At 43.6% G+C, this 20910-nt stretch overlaps 1 protein-coding gene across 1 annotated transcript in view; it reads right to left on the reverse strand.

The window, feature by feature from the left end:
* Positions 1-6047: 6047 nt before the first annotated feature.
* Abca4 (ATP binding cassette subfamily A member 4) overlaps positions 6048-20910 on the reverse strand; it is a 235303-nt gene continuing 220440 nt past the window's right edge. Inside the window, 13 exon segments of the mRNA XM_033758165.1 lie at positions 6048-6114; positions 8711-8797; positions 10413-10665; positions 12490-12535; positions 12538-12581; positions 12658-12761; positions 13525-13659; positions 14240-14381; positions 16932-17038; positions 17436-17498; positions 17906-17952; positions 17955-18025; positions 20513-20642. Coding sequence (XP_033614056.1) covers positions 6109-6114; positions 8711-8797; positions 10413-10665; positions 12490-12535; positions 12538-12581; positions 12658-12761; positions 13525-13659; positions 14240-14381; positions 16932-17038; positions 17436-17498; positions 17906-17952; positions 17955-18025; positions 20513-20642 — 1235 coding nt within the window. The 3' untranslated portion in view covers positions 6048-6108.

The raw sequence follows: 20910 nt of genomic DNA on the forward strand, positions 1-20910 counted from the left end.
TGACAAAGAACACCTGAGAAACTTCATGAATACCAAACCAGCACTCCAAGCAATTTTTAAAAATATCCTGGAAAAAGACAATGAAGATCACAACTCCATAAGGCCCAACAGAGCAAATCCAATAGGTGAGAATTTAAAGGGAGAAGAAGAAAAAGTAAAAAAGAACCAACCACAGGAAAATAACGTGACAATGATGTCAATACATATCAGTTATAATCAATATCAATGGCCTCAAATCACCAATCAAAAGAAATAGACTGGCAGAATGGATAAAGAAGCAAAATCCAACAACATGCTGTAATAAATCCTCAGTAGCATGGGAAATAGTGCAAAGAATCAACAATTGGAAGCTCATCTTTTTAAAAAGTTTCTGCACTGCCAGAGAAATCACAAGCAGAGCTAAGAGACAACCCACAATGTGGGAAAAAATTTTTTACCAGCTGTTCCTTAAACAAAGGTCTACTACCTAGAATATATAAAGAAATTAAAAATATCAGACCCTCAAAATATAAAGACCTAATTCAAAAATGGGCATCTGAAATGAACAGACATTTCTCAGGAAAAAAAAAAAAAGTTAAAGCAGCAAATAAACATATGAAAAATTGTTCAACATCACTGGTCATTTGAGAGATACAGATGAAAACAACACTGAGATTCCATTTCACCTCAGAAAGAATGGCTGCTATCAAGAAGTCAACCAATAACAAATGCCAGCAGGGTTGTGGGGAGATAAGAACCCTTCTTCATTGTTGGTGGGAGTGCAGACTGGTGCAACCACTGTGGAAATCAATATGCAGATCCATATTGTATGCAAAAATCAAATAACTAGGTTTAGAAGTCCCATTTGACCCAGCTATTCCTTTGCTGGGTGTCTTCCCAAAAGCATTAAAAGAATCATATCACAATGATATATGCTCACCCATGTTTATAGTGGCACAGTTTGTAATAGCTAAAATTTGGAGACAGCCCAATTGCCCATCAACTGGAGACTGGATTAAGAGGATGTATGTGTGTGTGTCTTTTTTGATAAAATGGAATACTACTCAGCCACAAAGAAGGAGAAACTTGAGATATTTATAGCTAAGTGGATGTACATAGAAGATGTACATACATGGTGAAATTAATAAGACACACATGTAAATACTGAATAGTTTCTCTGCTGTGAAAAACTAAATGTAAATAAGGATAAAAATATATAATTGATATTGTGTAATAGGAAGAAAAGTTCTAAAGGAGTAGAGGAAGTGGGAGGGGTAGGGGAAAGGGAAAAGGGAAAAGAAAAAATGTGTTAAAAGGAAAAATGTGGAAACGATGTCTTTGTAAACAAGGAAGGGTGGAGGGGGTAAAGGGAGGGCTGGGGAATGGGGAAAAATAAGAACAAGATAAGTCTTGTAAAGGTACAAGATCCCAGTGATGAATGTAACTGTGTTGCATACCTAAACTGTACCAATAAACTTAGTAAAGATTAAAAAAGCCCACCAAAGATAGGCTGTGCCTTGTTCACTGCTTTGTTCCCAGGATAAGGAGCACTGAGTGTATTTTGTTCCCTTATCATTTCCTCTCCCCCTCCTTTCCCTTACACTTTTGCTTCTCCTTAGCTGTAAGATGTTGACTAGGTGGTCAGTATCATTCAAAGAGACCCTGGGACAGCTCTGCACGTACTGTCTGTGCAGAGCTTTGTGGATGAAATGTGCCCTGAAGTTCTCCATGACCCAACACTATGGGGTTAGCTACACTAAGTTGTGATCCTTTATGAGAGCTTCTGAAGTTCAAACCGCTCTAATCTGGGCAAAACTTACCTCATGGAACATAATGTCTGAGTCTTGATTATCTGGCCACTGCTCAGGAATTTGCTGAAAGAGAGCACTCTTATGACTGCTCCCATCATAGGTTATAAATCAGGTGAACAGACTGCTGAATGGTGAACTTTGTAATGACCTAGGTTCAAATGTCAGCTTCTTGGTTTCTCTGGAGTTCCACATTGGACCACGGTAGGGCCCAGCCAGGTGTTTCAGGGCTCACTCCTCTTTTCTTCCCTCTTCTGTTTTCCCAAGAAGCTTCATGTGCTATGTGGAGACACTAGCCTGCATGATCACCCTTGATCAAGAAAGAAGCCATACTGGCCCTAGAAACAGGATTTAGACCATTGGACAGAAAATTCCAGAGTTCTGAGTCCAGAGGTCATTCTTTTGAGACCTGTGAGCTCTTGACCCTGTTGGAGAAACAGCTGGAGGATGGCCAGATTGGGGCCTGCTGAGAAGGCTGGATGGCCAGCTGAGGAATTCTGGGCTTGGTTTCCTTATGCATTAAACCAGTGCAGACAGAACAATTATACAGGGCTTTGTCTTTGAACACAGGTATTTTCTAGCTCTGCAAGCCCATAGTTTTATGAATTTGAAACTTCTGAAGCATAGGTATCCAAGTTTCCTAAACTTAACAGTCACCTTGGACAAGATGTGGTCATGGGAGTCATGACCTGTTAATCTCAGAGGAATTGCTGAGCACTGAGTCACCACATAGAGGAAAGACAAACCCCCAGGAATCTGGGCTCAGGGGCTTGAGTCCTTCTAGTGCCTGAAACAGCTGTCCTTAAGGCAAATGCTACCATGTTTCCTTTCTTTTTCTTTTTCTCTTCTTTTTTTTTTTTTTTTTGAGACAGGGTCTCACTATATAGTTGAGACTGACCTGGAACTCACTATGTAGCCCAGGCTGGTCTCAAACTCACAGTGATCCTCCTGCCTCAGCCTTCTGAGTGCTGGGATTACAGGCATGCGCCACCATACCTGGCTGCTGCCATGTTTCTAGGTGAAATGTTTCCCTCTCTCCATTACCTGTGGGCCTGTGGGGCAGCACTTCTTCCTTCTGGGCTGTAGTAAAAGTCCCCAGATCATCACAGAGACCCTTTAATTTAAGCCCAGAGTTTTACATCCCACCTTTCCCTTCCTCTCTCTTTAGAAGAACAGCAGTGGAAGTTGCAAATCAGCCTTTCTCTTTTTATTTACAGCCAGAGAATTCTCTTTTTGAAACCAAGAAGAGGTCTAATTCTGCTTTTACCTGAAAAAGCCAATGACTCAAGAGACAGTGATGGAAGAAGAAAGAGCTTTATTTAGTGGCCAAAGGAAGGAGAAATGAGAGCTGTGCTCAAATTCAGCTTCTTAATCCCAAGGTGTTATAAAGGGAGGAATATTTGTGAATTTTCTGGGAATAGATGGAAATCTTCCAGGAACTATGGGACCACCCTTTCTGTGCCTGCTATGGTTTGGTATTTCTTATCTCAAGGCTGGGAGGTGTCTTTAGCCTTGAGATAAGGGAGAAAGACTAGGCAAGTCAAGGTCCAGTTAGCCCTGTTGTTCTGAACAAAATATTTCTGAAATGATCAACACATCTGGAGACAACGTGAGTAGAAATCTGACCCTAAAGTTCAGGGTACAAGTGAGACCTACACAATATGAAGACACAGACGCCAAGCATTTTCATCTTGTTCTAGTCTCCAACTGGACATCTGCAGGCCCAAGTGATAAGTCAGTGTTTTCAGCAAAAGTGACCTTCAAGCATTTGGAAAGTAACACAGGCAACTGCTGTTGTCCTAATTTACAAGATAGAGGTGTTATCTACAGCCAGGCTCATGGGAGACTGATAATGTGTATTGCTTAGCTGTAACCTCCAAAACTAATATTTTAAAGTCAGCTAAAAGCAGATGAAGCTAGAGGGTTTATTTAGAGTTTTCCTTCATAATATTTTTGATCTGAGCTTTTCCAAAATCTTGAGCTCCCCAAAGAATTAAAAGCTTTGAAAATCTGACAGCAACTCATATGACTAGGCTATCTTCTTAGTGGCCTTCTGTCTGAATTTACTCTTTTTCCTCTCCCTCCTCTTTTATTAATCTCTTTTACTAACCCAGACTGGGGGTATCTTTCAATAGATTAACACATATGCAGAAGATTTGGGCCAAATTTCCAATAAGACTACTCCTTAAACCCAGGCACTGTGGTTTTGTCATCTTCTCCTGGGCTTTTCTATGGCTTTCATTTTGTAACTGGTATTTTGAAAAGTATAGTATCCCTGTTACTCAATATTTGCTGCTTTTGGGGGAGGGTTTCTTACCTTCTTAGCCTTACTTCTTTTCCATTTTTTCTTTTTTTTGGTACTGGGGATTGAACTCAGGACCTTGCACATGTGAGGCAGGTGCAGTGCCACTGAGCTGATCTCCAGCCCCAACTTCTTTTCCATTTTTAACTAATTTTTTATAGTTTGATGGTTTCACAGACTGGTAAGTATTTGCTGTGTGTTTTCTGTGTTCTAGGAGCTTAAGAAAACACATAAATTTTTGCCCCTGAAGACATCAGGCAGAGTGGAGATACAAGGTAAATTGAAATTTTCTCTCAAGGTAGAGGGTGGATTTTATCTCTATCCTACTTTTTCCAGTATATATGCCTTTCTGAAACCCTCACATTGTGAATGACTGCTCATCCCTTCTCCTTGCTTAGTCTCTTCTGAGATTTTGCAGTTGCTAATTTAAATTATATAACCAGCTAGCATGCAACAGTAAGTTTCAACAACATCCTCCTGGGCTTTTCCAATCTCTATACTGACCCTGGTTAAAATGCTTTTTCTTTTCTTTTTTCTTTTTTTTCTTTTTTTGGTTGTGTCATTAGTGGATTTTTTAAAATGCCAAAACCAGATTAAGGTATGGGCCTACCAAAGAATATTCACAATTTCTTTGCCAATTATTATCTTAGCATCTACTAGAAGCAAAGCAGAGAGCCAGTAGCTATGCAGGATTTTTGTTTGTTTGTTTGTTTTTTGTTTTTTGAGACAGGGTCTTACTATGTAGTTGAGACTGACCTGGAACTCACTATGCAGCCCAGGTTGGTCTCTAACTCACAGTGATCCTCCGCTATGCAGGATTTAGTTGTGCAGCCTTCTGCCTTCTATCTTCTCTACTGGGAGAAGCCGAGCTACAGATTTTACTAACTTGTTCTCACTTTGCTCTCAGGTCCCTTTTTAGTAGCAGTTCCTGGGCCTCAGCAACTTTCTCTTCTCTAGGACTCTGAAAAATGATCACAGTATGATGTGCAGTGAGTGGCCTTGCTTTAGAAAGGGCTTTCTCTATGAAGTAAGTGCTAGAGAAGAGATTGACTTAGTAAAGAAATCTATTTCCTTTCCTCATCCTCAAGACTCTTGAAATGGCTTAATTTGAGATTATTTTCTGATACTTGCTGAGCTTATGTGGCCTCCTAGATAGCAAATGAGCCATTCTCTTCTCACACTGCTACAGAAGATGCACTGAGCACCGTGGTGGTGGGGCAGCACTGTATGAATGAGGCATTGTTTTCTTTATACATTTACAAAGACATGTTTGTTTTCATATTCAACCAATAATTCACTTCTACTTATCTATCCCTCTTTGTCTCCTGTTGTAATTATTCCTGTGAGGTAGACACTCAAATAAACTGGGCAAACAGGAGGGGAACAGAGATTCAGATAACACCCACTGGCTATGGATACTGTTTACATGTTTACCTGTTGTGTGAATTCTTCAAATGCAACAAAGACTTGACATGCAGCCCTAAGACTATTTATTTCCACTTGAGTGCCGCAGAATCTTGCTGTGGCTACTATTCCCGCAGCAGTGATTCTCATGGAGGCTTACGGTGATGACGAGGCACTGCACGTAGCTGCAGAGAATGCCTAAACTATACCAGGGAGATCAAGGAATAAGGTAGATTGTGGTGAGTGTTTGCATTTATTTCTTCTTGAAAATAATCCCCACTTTCCTTCCCCCAACACAAGCCTCTTGAAATGACAATGATACTGAGGTAAATCAGCTAGTAGGTTGGACTGGGAGTTCTTCTCTGGTGTGGCTGCAAAGGTTGTTGCATTTGTTTGGATCATTGTCACTATTCCGTAGTCCAAGTGAGGCAGTCAGCCTGGGTTTCCTTCTAAGGGAGCCTTCTCTTGAGCTCACTGCATGACCACATGTGTTTGTTTCCTGTTGCAGCAGGATCACTTATGGCCAGTGGTTCAGATGACCCTATGGACAGAGGCTTCTGTACTCCAGCTGCCCACAGTTCCTTTCCAGATGTAGGAAAGTAGTGTGGAAGGAGGTCAGACCTGCAGAGGGAGATCAGAGGGACTCATTGTCTTGGTTTTCTACAGAGATAGACGTACTGCTTTTAGATTTTAACAGTTAAACAGCAACCTCTGGAGGAAGTTCAGCTGAGAACATTGATTCTGACACAAGGTTATGGGCCAGGTTTGTTTCCTTACCCATGAAATGGTCAGACCATGATCTCCCAGGACCTCGGACTCTATGATGCAGATGCTCATTATGGAGACTCACGCCCTGTGTGTACGCATGCTTACGTCTCAGAGCAATGTAACATCCCCAGGGTTGCTTCCAAGATCTGTTATAGAATTGCTCAGTTTGTTTTTTAGCCCCTTGTTGACTTAAAAGCCAAGAAATCATAATTTAGGTCAACTTTGAATTCTAAATTATCTTAGCCCAGTTCCTACAAAGGCGGTTCCTAGGAAGCATGGACATTTGACTAGGCTGGAGGATGGGAAGACATTTGAGCTAACATTCAGGAAAGTAGGCTCCAGACCAAACTCAGGCACTGAGTACATACTCCTTGAGAAGTAGACACCAAGGTGACTTTCCTAACTGGAAAGATGCTGCTTCTAGTTATATTCACTGGTTTCCAGGTGAATTCTTGGACTAATCCCAGTTATGAGGGTGGGAGTACTACCAGAAGGGAGTGTGGGAAGCAGGTAGGCCTTCCCAGTTTAACAAAACGTTGTCTCCCCAGACATCTGGTTTAAAAATCATATCCTCTTAAAACGATGACTATATAACAATTAGGGGTCAAACATATTTTGAGGTGGGGCAAGAATCCCAATCAAGGCTGCAGGTACTTCTAAAAGCTTATGAAGTTAAATGATAAGGATAAAAGTGATATGGGGCAACTCTGAAGCAGTATATAAGTATAAGAATCAGAAAAGCATCTGAGGTCTTCATTTTGGAAAGCACATCATGATCACACAATTATTAACCATTTAGGAAGTTTCTGTCCCCTACTCGTCTATCAAAACCTTGACCCTCACCTGTTTTCATAAAATAAATCACGAGATGGCATTAAACCTTATCCCAAAAGGTGTTTTACAAGACTGAGTCTTTTGAAGATCTTAAGCAGATCTCTAGAGGATGAGATGTTGTATAGTCCTCTATCATTCCCTGGGACTGCAAGGCCACCAGCCTGCTGAACATCTGAAGCAGTGCTCATGTTTGTTCAGAAGCAGTTATTCTCTCAAGGAATTCTCTAGAATTTCTTGAGACAAATTACTCTTTTCTTGTCCATAGGATATTTTAAGGCAAATTATTTTAAAGGGCTATAATATAAAAATAAATGTAGTCGCTGCTTCATAACAGACTTTGCTGTACAAAGGGTGTCTTCAAATCTTTGTAAAGGATAGCAGGTCATAAAGTCAGGTTCTGATCTTAAAATTTAGTATAAATATATACCAATGTAACAAATGCATTCCAGTAGGTTTCCTAACATTTGTTAGCAAAAATATAACAAATGCAGTAGAAAAAAAATACATGTAATAGGAGGAAAAGTTTTGGAATTAACTGCTATAGATCACAGACTATCGGCACCCTGACCTGATCCAGAGGTGACCCCAGAGGTATTATCCTCCTAAGAACAAATACATCAGGCATTGGGGGAGTGGGAGGATAGGTAATTCTGCTAAACCATCTCTCTACCTAACTGTATTCTGTGTTATAAAAAGGATTCACAACTACAAGAGCCTTTCAAGGAGTAATTTTTGGCTGCTGTTAATAGCAACTACTAGATCTATAAAATGAGAAACAGTTGCTGGAAAATCAGCAAAACTAACCTTCTTTAGACAGCTGTGTTTATCTGGCATCCTGAGCCCTCTAGGAGACAGAGGTAAAGCCACCATTGCCCAATGGCCACAAAGTCTATATTGGTTAGGAGGAAGTGGAAACATTCATCACAAGCACTACCTTGCAGAAGACTGCTCCATTCATCAACTGCATTTGATTTCTTCTTGCAACCAATCAAAATATTGGTTGGGAGGAATGACAATTCTATGGGAAATAGGGTTTTGCATAATTTGCATATCTTTGCTATTTGGAAAACTGCTTTGCTTTGCTTTGCTTTACTCTCTAGGAAAGGCAGGAGAGAACAGCTGAGAATCAGACCTTCTATTGATCCTTTCTCCAGCATCTTGGTATTTTCAAAGGCAACACAGAGCCCTCTTCCTAAAAAGACACTAAATCTTGCTCTAATCAAATGTGCCCCTGTTGAAAGAATGAGTCAGTTAATTCCTTTGAAATGCAAAGTTATGACTAAACACAGGTGTCAAGTATCTGAAGTATCTTCCCTACCTTTCCTACTTCTTGTTTCTAAAATACCAGGATTTTTTTTCTATAAGCAAAATATGTGGGAAAGGTCTTTTCAGAAATGCCCTCCCATAACATCTGAATGGTTTCCAGGTTACGACAGGATCCATACAGCTACTGGCTCATAAGTCCTTTAGCACAGAACTGGCAGGGAGTTGTGGGGATGTGTTGGGGATGTGGCATGAGTTTGAGCCTTGGGGCAGCGGAGGCCCAATGGACCAGCTAGGCCCCAGAGCCAAGATCTGCCTCCAGCAGTGTACTGAGAGAGGGTACCAGTAGTACCTTGGGTTGCTGTCTGGCTCCAGCAGCTCGAGGGTGCAAAGGGAGGTCATGAGTTTCATTGTGCTGTCTAACAAAGTTCACGAATACCTGGAGGCAAAAGAGCAAGAGTAAATAGATGCCTCCCCCAAAACAGCACCCTACACCCACCTACCCACTTTGCTCTGGTTGTTTTCAGCTAATGTTACAGTCCTGCTGGGGTAGGTTGTATCCTTTCCAGGGGGAAACACTCCCACAGAAGCCCAAACCCAGTGCCTGGACAGCCCCATCTAAGTTAAGGGAGTTCCTGCTGGAGGATTCAAAGGCCTTTGAGTGCGAGATGTTGGGGTGAACAAGGCAAGGGGGATTCTCAGCAATTCACTGAAAAAAAAAACTGGGAGGAAAAAAAAATCACTTTTCTGCTCTCCATTCAATGTGCACCGTGGCCCCCGCTCCTGCCTGAGGAGTCCAGTGTGTCCTTCTCGAGCCTCAGGCTGACCAGAAAGGGCAGGTGAGCAATGATGAAATGAGCCAGACACAGAAAGTTAACTATCACGCTTCTCTTCTATGAGAAACCAAAAATACAAATTAATTAAAGAGTAAAATAAAGGAGAGATTGTAAGAAAAAGGGAGGCAGACCTTTTGGGAAGGGGAGAGGGGCTGGGGATGGGAGAGAGTAGGAAGAGGAGATAAAGGAATTGAAAATGATCAAAAAATGGCACACACATATTTATATATTGTCCCCCAAAATGAATGTACCGTAAAAAAGGCGCAGAGGACCCAGCTCCTAAGGAGCAGAGGGAGATTTACCTGTTTCTACTGCTTCATTGAACTGTCTTTAAGGATGTTTATTTTTAAAAAGAATACATTAAAAAAATATCCCTTAGAAACAACCCAAATTTCCATTGACGAGTGAATGGACGGATAAGCAAAATATGGCACACACATGCAAGGGATATTATTCACCCTCATAAAGGAAGGAAATTCTCATACATGCTATGCCACAGACGGAGCCTTGAGGACATTATGCAAAGTGAAATAAGCAGTCACAAAAGAAAAATATATGGTTCCATTTCTAGGAGGTACCCAGAATAATTAGTTTTAAGAGACAGAGGGTACAGTGGTAGTTTCCAGGGCCTGAGGTGGGTAAGGAGAAGAAAATAGAAAATAACTGTCCAGTGTGAATATAGTTAACACCCCTGAACTAATACACTTAAAAGTGGTTAAAATGGTAAATTTTTATATATTTGCATTAAAAAAAACCACATGGGGCACCTATTTAGCAAAACTCATCTAGCTGAACAATAAAAATGGGTACAATTCTGATACATAAATTATGCATTAATAAAGTTGATTTGAAAAGAAAAAAGCCATTGGCCAGGGGTTTGGCTCAATGGTTCCACCACTTGCCTCACAAGTGCAAGGGCCTACGGTAGATTCCCGGTACCCCCCCACAAAGAAAAGAAAAACAAAAAGCCGCCACCACCACAAACTAACAAAAATGAGATAGCGTATAAGTGGGCAATGATATAAAAAACAAAGTGTGCTGATTACTACGATATCAGTAGAATACAATTTCTGATGTATCCCAATGGACAGAGGGACAAGTTGGAAAACTCAAAAAATCAAGAATGTCACCCCCGCTTCTGGTGTCAGTTGCGCCCCACTGGGCCTTGTGGTGTAGCTGCTGTCCCTACTGCTTGCACTGGGGCCGGGATGGCCTTGCCTGGTCCAGCGTGGTCTGTGTGACCGAGCACTCCTCTATGAACAGGCTTTCCTTGTGGGAGACGAGCAGCTGGAAGATCCTGGCCAGGGAGGAGGAGGAGGAGACCTGGAACTGGACCATGTTGTAGTGCCTCTCCCGCTGTACGCTGCCCGGAAAATTCCCCTGGAAGAACTGTTCCACCAGGTTCAGGTCCTGGAGGAGGTTGTCCTTTGGGGACTTGATTTTCATTGTGACAATGTAGCCATCTCCAAACCTAGGGGTGCACAGTGTGGTACGATCTTCATGCGGGGGGTCTAAGGTAACCCCAGATAAGGGCTACACTGATCAGGCATACTGGGGATTAAAGATTCATCCCACTGACAATGTGTGCATGCTTAAAACAAGGAGACAAAAATGGGAGAAATTGTTTGATACGTTTTTAGAAGTCTAAATGTCTGTGTGGTAAAGTGGGACAGACATATTTGCTGAAGTTAAGGGTGGTTATAGCCCCTCATGGAGATTCCAGCCCCAACCATAAAGACATGTGGCCAGCGCAGCCTGAGCATGCTGAGGGCTGACTGGCCTTCATGGGCCTGGCGGGGGGCAGCAAAGGCTTGGGAAAGCAGCACTGCACTGCAGAAGCTTCTGTAAACAAATAGAGCTACCAGGGCCAGGGCTTTAGTGCTCCCCTCCTCCCTTCTCCAGGTCGCTGGTAATCCTCAGGTGGATGAAGGATGGGCCCACACAGGGTGTGTGAGGCCAGCTGGTAATTACACATGCCTATGTCAGTGTGTATTGCGCTCCCTCCGTGGGGCTAGAATGTAGTTCCTTTGCACTTGCCTAGCATGGACACAGTCGTGGGTTACAAAAAGTTTCCTTCATGATCTAGGGCTCTTCTCTGCAGTAAGACCCCTTTCACTTTCAGCCCCAGGAAATCGAGCGTCCTTCCACACTGGGACATACTTCCTCACCTTTTCTATCACAGGGGTAATTGAGGAATGAGAGGAAAGGAGTAGGGAACACCCTCCTGCAGGAGGGCACAGGGAGTTGTTGACACAGTGTGGTGCTATCACAGGCTGATGTTCCCAGTTTGTGTAATCTCCAAGCTCTAGTTGCTCAAGAAATCGGGGTCAGATACCCAACTGTCAAATACAGCGAATCTATTCGTCCTTTTCCTCAGTCATTTGTCTTCCCTGCTGCAGGCAAAGAATGATGTTTTCTGTGCAATATACTGCTATAGACCATCAAGATGAAGCACCTCAGGGCCAGGGATTTAGCTCAGTGGTTCCACCGACTGCCTCACAAACACAAGGTCCTGAATTCGATCCCCAGTACCAAATAAATAAACAAATAAAATAAAAATATTAAGCACCTCAGCATAGATAAGGTAAATTCTGTGCTATGTCTTTCAAAATATAGTTTAATTTATATTTTGGATCTTTGATAAATGTGTTAAATAAATGAATAACAACCATAAGTTCACTTTTTCTCAGGTTACTAGGCACGTCAGAATGCAAGGCAGCATGGCAATATTATAATCTTATTTTAACTGATTGCTTTGGTATACAAACTGTAAATAGTAAGGATTTACAACAGCTTATAATTTATGGGTACAGGACAATACTGCTCAAGATTATTGACATTGTTGGTTTGTCACATAACACATGGCCAATTTTCAAATTCAAAAGCATACCACGTTCTAGGAAGGAAAACTGATTCTCAAATTCTTTGGTTTCCTAATTATTCCTACATTTGTTGTGGACTCTCATGAAACAGGCCAGGGGTTGTGAATCTGTCAGAATAAATGGGTCAGTACCAAGCAGGTAGCAGTGGCCCTCCCTCATTCCCATGCTGGGATGGAAATGTCCCCAATCAAGGGATTTCTGCCAGCTTTCAAACTTAAGCAGTCAGTTCAATAAAAGGAGCTTATAGCACAATGATGTTCTCTGTCTGCTTCTGGAGAACGAGGCCCAGTTACCACTAGCCTTTGCCTGTGGGATGGGAGGGAAGCAGGACCTTTCCACATATCTGCAGGGAGCAAGGGCCTAGCTGAGCCCCACAGGAGGCAGCAAAGGGTGTGTCCCCTCCCTCTGCTTACTTGTACTTGAGGTGCTGAATGGTGCCCAGGCACTGAAAGGTGCCTCCACCATGATGGCCAGACGGGTACACAGTGCCTCACATTCGTCCATGCTATGGGGTGGGAGAGAGGAGGTGAGGCAGTGTGTCAGGGACTCCATCTGCTGTCCCCACGCTGGGAATCTCTTGCCTGTGGGAAGTGAGGACCACTGCTCTCCCTTCTCTGATGAGGCTCATGATGGTCTTCCACAGCATGTGGCGTGCCTTTGGGTCCATCCCTGTGGTGGGCTCATCCTGTGGGGTAGGAAAGAACAGGGAGTAGACTTGGAAAGAGCCCTTTTATTCGCTGCATCCTCCCTGGGCTGACCACTTCTGAGCAGCTCTGGTCTCTAAGAAGAATAATCTGACAGACGGGTACAATACACAGCCACTCCCCAGCTGGACAAGATAGGGGGTGCACGGATGGAGGGGGTAAATCAGAGTAAAGAAACTGTACACCTTCAGATTCATTTCAGCCCGTGAGTGGATTAAAGCTGATTAAGGCAATGATAAAATTATCCTTAAAAAGGGAAAGAAATAAACAAAAATCCCTCAAGTATACGTATTGGTTAGGAGGCAGGGAGAAAACCCAAGTAGCTTTGTTTGACATGTATTCACATAAGCCTCCAACTTCATGGCCTGGGTTATAGGGCCTGGTCCAGCTCAGGTCACAGGAGGCTTTGGCCCAGGCCAATGCTTCTGTCCACTTTGGATCCCACACAATACTCCTCAGGTGGTAGTAGTACCAGTGTTCCCCAAAGGAGGGTGAACTTCCCCTTGGTGAGCTTGTGGACCGGTGAGAGACTTCCCAGGGACTCACAGACCACACCGTGACTTGTGGTGCACCAAATACTGGGCTGATTTGCTCAAAAGGGGGCACATGGGGAGCAAACCAGACCAAAGCAAACTGGTGCATTTTCTAAAGCTGCAGACCCAGAACATATTTCCCCAAACCCAAAAAGGCAGAAGTGCAACAGTTCTTAGGGCTGGTTGTCCCTGCAGGTTGAGGAGCCCTCACCAGCAGCACCAGCGGTGGGCAGCCAATGAGAGCTATGGCTGTGGAGAGTTTCCACTTATTGCCTCCACTGTAGGTGACAGCCAGGTGGTCGGCATAGAGAGACAGTCCCAGGCTCTGAATATCCCAGTCTGCAACCTAGGGAAGGAAAAGAAATCCCACTGGGCAAAGATGAAGAAGCCAACATCACACACTTCCACAATTCAACGCTGTGTGTTCCCATGTCTCACCCCTTCAGGATGACAGACCCAGCTAGGCTAAAGCAGAGACACCCACTGGTTCGTGTCCTTTGACACACATTTCAGGACCAGTCTCCTCTCCACCCTGTACTTTTGGTTACAGTGTGGCCTCATCAGCAAAGCACCCATCGAGTGCAGCACCCTGGGAATCGGCCTTCAGCCTTACAAAGAGTGAGCCAGCATTTCTTATCCAGTTCCTGGGACTATGGTTAAAAGTAGAAGAGAAGAGTCTGAGGGTCTCTTTGAGGAGCTGAAGGATTCAAGACTTGGACAGGAACACAGGTTAAGTCTTGAGACTTAACTGCTCTCTCCCTGGCTTCTCGGAGGATACTTGGCACACAGCCTACATTACTGAGCATCTGTTAGAATCAGTGAGCGGAGAGTGTGCTCTAGTTTTCCACATCTAAGTGACCACACTCCACAAAGCAGGCTTCTGATCTACCAAACTCTTAAGTAGCCACAACAAATCCCTGCTTTACCTTTGCGATTTCTTCCGCTGGGACCCCTCGAAGCCGAGCGTAGAGGTAAAGATGTTCTCGGCCTGTGAGCAGGTCGTCAATTGCGTCAAACTGAGGACAGTAGCCCATTCTTTGATGAACTTTAGAAATATTGGTTAAGATACTCTAAGAAGAAGAGCATTTGGTGAGTTTCCTTCATAAAGGGAGTGACTAGAGAGTTGGGACTGGAAAGATTTCTTCCAGCGGGATGAAGAAGCTGCCTCTTCTCTTTTCCACTTTGCTTTAGAAAGATATATCACATTTGGAAACTGCTTAGAAACATGAACATCAGGATTCTGAGCTTTGAATCCAGTCAGAGCCTTTCGTTTTCCATGTCTAAGATTAATCGAATACCCGTTCTTCGCAAGTCAGCTTTGGTTTCGATTGGATTGCTTCACTTGTGAGTTTAAAAACAAAGAGAAGATCAAGTTTAAGAAAGTGATCAGTGGTTTTAAATCCCTTTCAGACACTTGGGAAGCTAGAAAATATAGATGCCTTCTAATGGAAGTACACTTTTCCATTGTATTTATTGGCAGAGATTCAGTCAACAAAAGAGGAACAATATGATACCTACCACAGCAGGGAGCAGAGATAAAATGAATTGGGTTCTAGCAACTTCCTTTGACTAAGTATCTCCCCACTAGTGATACAGTGACTTCATGAAAAATACACTGTCTTGATAAAAAAATAAACTACATAGATTATTGGGTCTCATCTTTTCCCTTTATTCTTTTATTTTTGGTACTGGGGATTTAACTCAGGACCATACGCTTTCAAGGAAGGTGGCAGAACCACTGAGCTAAATCCCTGGCCTTTGTTCCTTCATTCTTTTTTTTTTTTTTTTTTTTTTTTTTTTTTTGGTACCAGGGTTTGAACTCAGGTCCTTGAGCTTGCGAGACAGTCAGTGGAACCACTGAGCTAAATCCCCAGCCCTGTTCCTTCATTCTTATACATTAGACTCTATAAATAAAGGACAGATAAAATAGGATGCAACAGAGGAAAGTTATTGCTGTTCCTCTCTGACAAAAGTCATCAAGAGTCTGGCTGGGGTAATTAAAATCACCCAGGAAAGTCAGTTCTTTGACAAACACACAGAGCTATCCCAACAGAGAACCTCAGTTTTTAACCTATGATTTCTTTCTAGCTTATGGCTCAGTTTTACCTTCTGGAAATCAGACTGTATCTCACTTCCACCAAAACTTGACGTCACCTGGTAAATCATTATATACTTTTTCTGACCCTCTGTTTGGCTTGTGTCTAGATGTCCTCCCAAGAGCTTCATGTAGCCTTTTTCAAAGGTGGCTAAATCTGGAAAGTGTGATGCTAGGATTTAGGGTGTGTGATTACTGAACCATGTATGTATGAGTGATTGTTTTGGTATCACCCTAATCTCGGTAGTGTGAATAACAGAATAGGAGTAAAAGACACTGTTAAGGCCTCTTGCTACTTTTGCTACCTTGTATGTGCCAAGTTGCTTCTCCTCTACAATGCCTGTTTGCCATCCCTGCCTTGGAGCCAGGCATTATGGACTGAAACCTCTGTGAACTGTAAGCCAAATATATCTTTCCCCTTTTAACTTTAGATATTGGATATTTTGTCTCAGCAATGAGAGAAAAGTAACCAACACACCCTCATCTCCATAACTCCTTTATTCACCAGCGTGACGTTACCTGCTTGGCTGAAGGTTAAACTAGATCAGCAGATGAGTTAGACCCAGCTGTGACCTGGCTCCACCCCATCAGTGCCTCTGTTACAGACCCATCAAGGAAGGCCATGGAGAAGCCAAATTCGTCCTATCTGAGCCTCTGAGGTGTGCTCAGCATTCCCTTGCCTACGAAGCACCAAGCTATGCCCAGGATATCTGGGTTAGGGTTGAGGATGGTTTGTGGGTGAGGGAAGGAGGCCTTAGTCCAGCACATATAAGCAGTACTCGTCTCCACTTGAGAACCAGAACAGCGTCCTTCTGGGCAGACTTACTGTGTGTAAACTTTGCTTACAAGGAATATGCAGCAACGAGGCGAACATGCAAGACCTCATCCGCTCTCTCTTGTCTCACAGACCAGTTTGTTTAAACTTACTTTATCACAGGGGACAGCAGTCACTCTCCAGAAGCCAAGGGAACAGGCCATTTTCCCTTTATGCGGCTTGATCTGACAAAGCTAAGCATCAGCACACAAATAACCAATGCAGATTAAGGCCCATAAATGCCCTTAAATAAACCCCCATCTAGAAACTCAACCCAGAGAAAGGAGTTCTTAACCTGGCACGCACGAGCTCCAGCACAATCACAAGTGTGTTTTAGGGCTTAGTAAATTCCCTGAAACTTTTTGTAGAACTGTGTGTGGGGAGGCAATGGTGTGTTCCAATATAGCAGAACACAAGGGTTCATTAGATGTTCAGAGGACACAAAGAAATGAAGAACCATTGGCTTAGAACATCCAGGAACTTTCCAAGATCCCCTGTTAACAGAGTAATCTTGTAGCAATCAGTTAAATTCATTTTTCCAGTGGGTCTATGTCTTGAACTTTTTGGACCATGCTGTCTGGAAGCTCCCTCCTCTACACAAATCATTTAGGTCTTTAAGTCACCCTGATATAGAGGCTGAAGATCACTTTCCCTGTGCTGGATTAGGGACAAGGACTAGAACCTGAGACAGGAAGGGCAGGGCACTCACCTCTTGCCTGCTACAGTGGCATCACCTGAAGTCACTGTAGTGTCCCCAGTGAGCATTTTGAATGTGGTTGTTTTGCCGGCTCCATTCACTCCAAGTAGGCCAAAGCACTAGAAGAAAACGCAGAACTAGCCATGCTCTGGAGACCAAGAAAGTCTGGAATGTCAGGCCCACGGGGCCAGTGTGAGACCTGGGGAGGCATTTCAGGCGTGGACTGCCATCACAAGGGCTACTACTGCTGACACAAAACACATCTAGTCCCATGGACGAGGGCATTAGGTGGTCTAGAAGACTGAGAACAGTAGCAACAACAAAGAATGCAAAATATTTCATTTATTTAATTACAAAATGAAATGGTAATATTTCAGATATATTGGTTAAAATATAAAATACTGTATGTGGCTTGCATTAGATTCCTATTGTATAGCTTTGCTTCAGAGGGGAGAAGAGTTATGCATAAAAGCTGATTTTCTGAAGCCCTTTCATGCTAGTCTGCAGGGTTCCTACCTCTCCAGGGTGGACCCCGACACAGAGCCTGTCCACTGCTGGGCTGGTAGAGCCTGAATAAACCTGCAAGATCCAGATAAAATGGGGTGAGGGCTGAGGCAGGGTTACAGCAGGGAAATAAAAAGGAAGAAGGGAGCAAAGGGTGATTTGGAAGAACCAGCAGTGCTAGGAGGTTGCACATCGATGTGGTATTAAGAGAGGGGCTGTGAGCCCTGTAAAGTCTGTGGATGGCTCATGCTGCGCAGATCTAGAAAGGAGAAAGTGTGGTGATGCTGAAGATGAATAGTGGTGACAAGGCACGGGAACTAGACAAGTTACAACACAGAAATGGTGACTCCACATGGTGACATTTGGAAGATAGAGTCCTGGCACAGGGCAAACCACTCATTCTACAGAAGGAATACGGCAACATTGTGCCATGCAGGTCCAAATAGCACCTCCAAACCAGCACACCTATGCCTTTCCCTTACCTTGGTTAGTTCATTTAGCCATAGGATATCGGTTTTATTTCCCCCACTAGAATTCTTTGTCTTTCTTCAGCCACATCATCATCTTCAGCAGCAATGGGCTCCTTAGCAGGCTCAGCAACCCTACAGGAAGGAAAATGGGCAGAACTGAGCTGGGCACACACATACTTGGCACTGTAGTTTTCATCTGACTTCTTTTTCCCCATTCCCTCACTTCTGCTCCCCTGAGATTCTATCTGCTAAGGCTTTAATCCTAATGGGCTGAGAGCCACCAGGCAAAAGGCTGAGAGGCCACGTGTTTATGAGTCCCAGTCTCATCTCACCGTGCATGACCTTGGGCACATCACTGGACTTTTCTGAGGCCAGCCTCCTTCAACCATTTGATGGGGAAGGGAGAAGAATATCTATCCCACAGGGTCACATGAAAATGAACAATGTCTGGCATAGAGTAAAAATGCAGGACCTGAGAGCTGTTATGACTGAAACCCTTTGCCTCTGGAAAGTATTCAGCAAAGATTAATTACTTCCTACCAGGCTTCTCACTTCCTTCAGCACATCCTGCCAATCCATCCTTTTCAAAACAGTGCTATCAGTTTGTCAGCCCATGCCCCTAAATTTTCCATAGTTCTACATTTGCTATAGACTAAAACCCTAACTCCTCAGCCACAATCTCAGAGTCCTGCAGTTGAGTTCCACCTACTCTTTGCACCTACTCATCTAGTGCACTTACTTTTCTATAAACCATGGGCATTTCCCCCTGGTCCCCAGCCTGTGCTGGTCATTCCCACCTCCCAGCCTCTACAACCCTGCCCCACAAACCAAGGGAATCTTCTCCATCCTTAAAGATGTAACCTCTTCTTGGAAACCCCTTTCAACCATCTAGCCCTCCAATATTTCTTTCCTAACTCACTGGTCACATTGAGACCATTACCAAGTCTTGTTTAATAGATCTCCTGATATTTACCCAATCAACCCATTTCTCTCCATCTCCGGAGGATACCATCCCTATCCAGGCCACCTTTGTCTCTTGCCTGGCCTTCCAAGATGGTTTTCTGTCTAGTCTCCTGCTCTCAAGATCATGTCACTCCCTTAATAAAAACATCTCAGGGATTCCATACTGCCCTCAAGTTTGGGTCCCAAGTCATTAATACAGGGCATCTTGTGACCTGGTTCTGCTTACTCTTCCAGACTTGTTTCCTGCCCCTCTTTACCTTCTCATTTCATGGTTATCCTGAACTTCCTCCATCCTGTGCACCCGTCTTAGTCTCTGAGGCCACTGCACCTTTGTGCAGGCCTGTCCTCTACCAAGAGCCTGTTCCTGGTTACCTCTCAGTATAGGCATGGCTATGAGCTGGAAGCCAGAGACTAGGGTCACTTTTCTGGAACTCTCTAGGTCCTAAGGCAGGTAGAAGTCACTCAATTGTGCTGGCATCAGAGTTTGCTGCTAAGGAGCTGGGTTTGGTAATTACTTAGCTTCCTTTCTCCTTGCTGTGCACAAAGGCCTTTAAAAGTTGTGGCCAAAAAAATCAGTGGGACCCAGAAGAGACTGTCCAAGAATGATTGTTGCTTACAATTGTTGCCCACACCTAGAACCGCTTTCGTTTGTTTGTTTGTTTTAGGGATCAAACTTAGCACCTTGTGCTTTTGAGGCAGGCAAAGGCACCACTAAGCTCAATCCCAAGCCCAGATCATGTTTTATTCAAATTGTGTTGATCTACTATCTCATTCGACTCCTACAGCCCTGTGAATAGGACAGTTCATTCATTTCTACCAAGTCAAATCCCTGTGGATCAAAACCTAAAATAAAACAAAACAAAAAAAATTAGTTTTCAGAATCTTCATTTGCATGTGTTCAGATGACTTAGTCTGAGAGGAGGAAAGGATGAGAAACAAATGCTGTCAAGAGAGTTTGTTAGGGAGGATGTGGCAATTGCACTCCTAGGCCCTGGGCTTGGTCAGTGAAAATCTGGCTGGCAGAAGGGCCCCTCTCTAGAGCCCTAGGGCAGAATGGAGAAGGGAGGATTTGGGAGGAAAATGGCTGGGCTGGAGCCCTGGCCATTGAGAAGTCTTGGTGAAGTTAGGGTTAGCAGCTCTCTACTTTGGGTCCAGGGAAGGAGGTTGATTATTGCCCCTACCCCTGCACAGTCTCCTGCCTGCCTCACCTGGCACCCTTGCCCCCCATATTATTCTCCTCCTCTCTGGGCCTGCTCCATGTAAATCTCTAATTGTTGAAAGGGTCCATTTTGTTGCTTTTATCATGAATATGTAAACCTATTTCCTAGTACTTTGGATATCCCTTTATCATTGTTATTTGAAAACATCATTTAATTTAAAATGAAGTAAGTGGTAATTAAATGAGAAGATTAAATATTAGGAATTGAGACTAGTAACATTGCATTTTAAATATTTTAAAGTAGAATGTTGGCCGAAATTCTAGCATGCCTATTTTAACCCATCTCTACCCTGTGTTATTTGGAACAAGACAGGCCTCAAGAATATAAATAACCATCACATAAGCTCTGAGGAAAGAAGTGACCACATCAAGATGAAGTCTGGTTCTGGACACATCAAGCTTCCCATTGGTACCCTCAGAACGTGACAAGCATGTACCATCGGGTGAGGAAGAAATGGTGCTGGACCAAGAGGGTCAGAAGGAAGTACACCACCCCTTCTGCCGCCATGGCAGCCAGGTTCTTCCCAATCATGTCCCACCGGAATGGATTTGAAGAGTGCTCTTCACCTGGGGAGAGAAGCCATCGATGTCAACAGGAACAGAGTCTGCATCAGGTGTCCCAGCTCACCCCTAAAGACCAGGCTACTATGACACCAGGGCCATCTGGACTGGACCTTATGCAATAGATTAAGTAAAAGGCAAATACGAGTCTCATCTTATCTGCCTTTGACTGTGTTTCCTCAGCATGGAAACGGAGCCACCCTAGTCCCTTCTAGGTGGCAGGGCAATTTAGACATGCAGAGCAGCTTCAAGATGCCTTTCCAGCCCCAGCCCA

This window comes from Fukomys damarensis, unplaced genomic scaffold, assembly GCF_012274545.1.
Source record: "Fukomys damarensis isolate Sample0158 unplaced genomic scaffold, DMR_v1.0_HiC HiC_scaffold_33, whole genome shotgun sequence".
NCBI classification, from domain to species: Eukaryota; Metazoa; Chordata; class Mammalia; order Rodentia; family Bathyergidae; genus Fukomys; species Fukomys damarensis.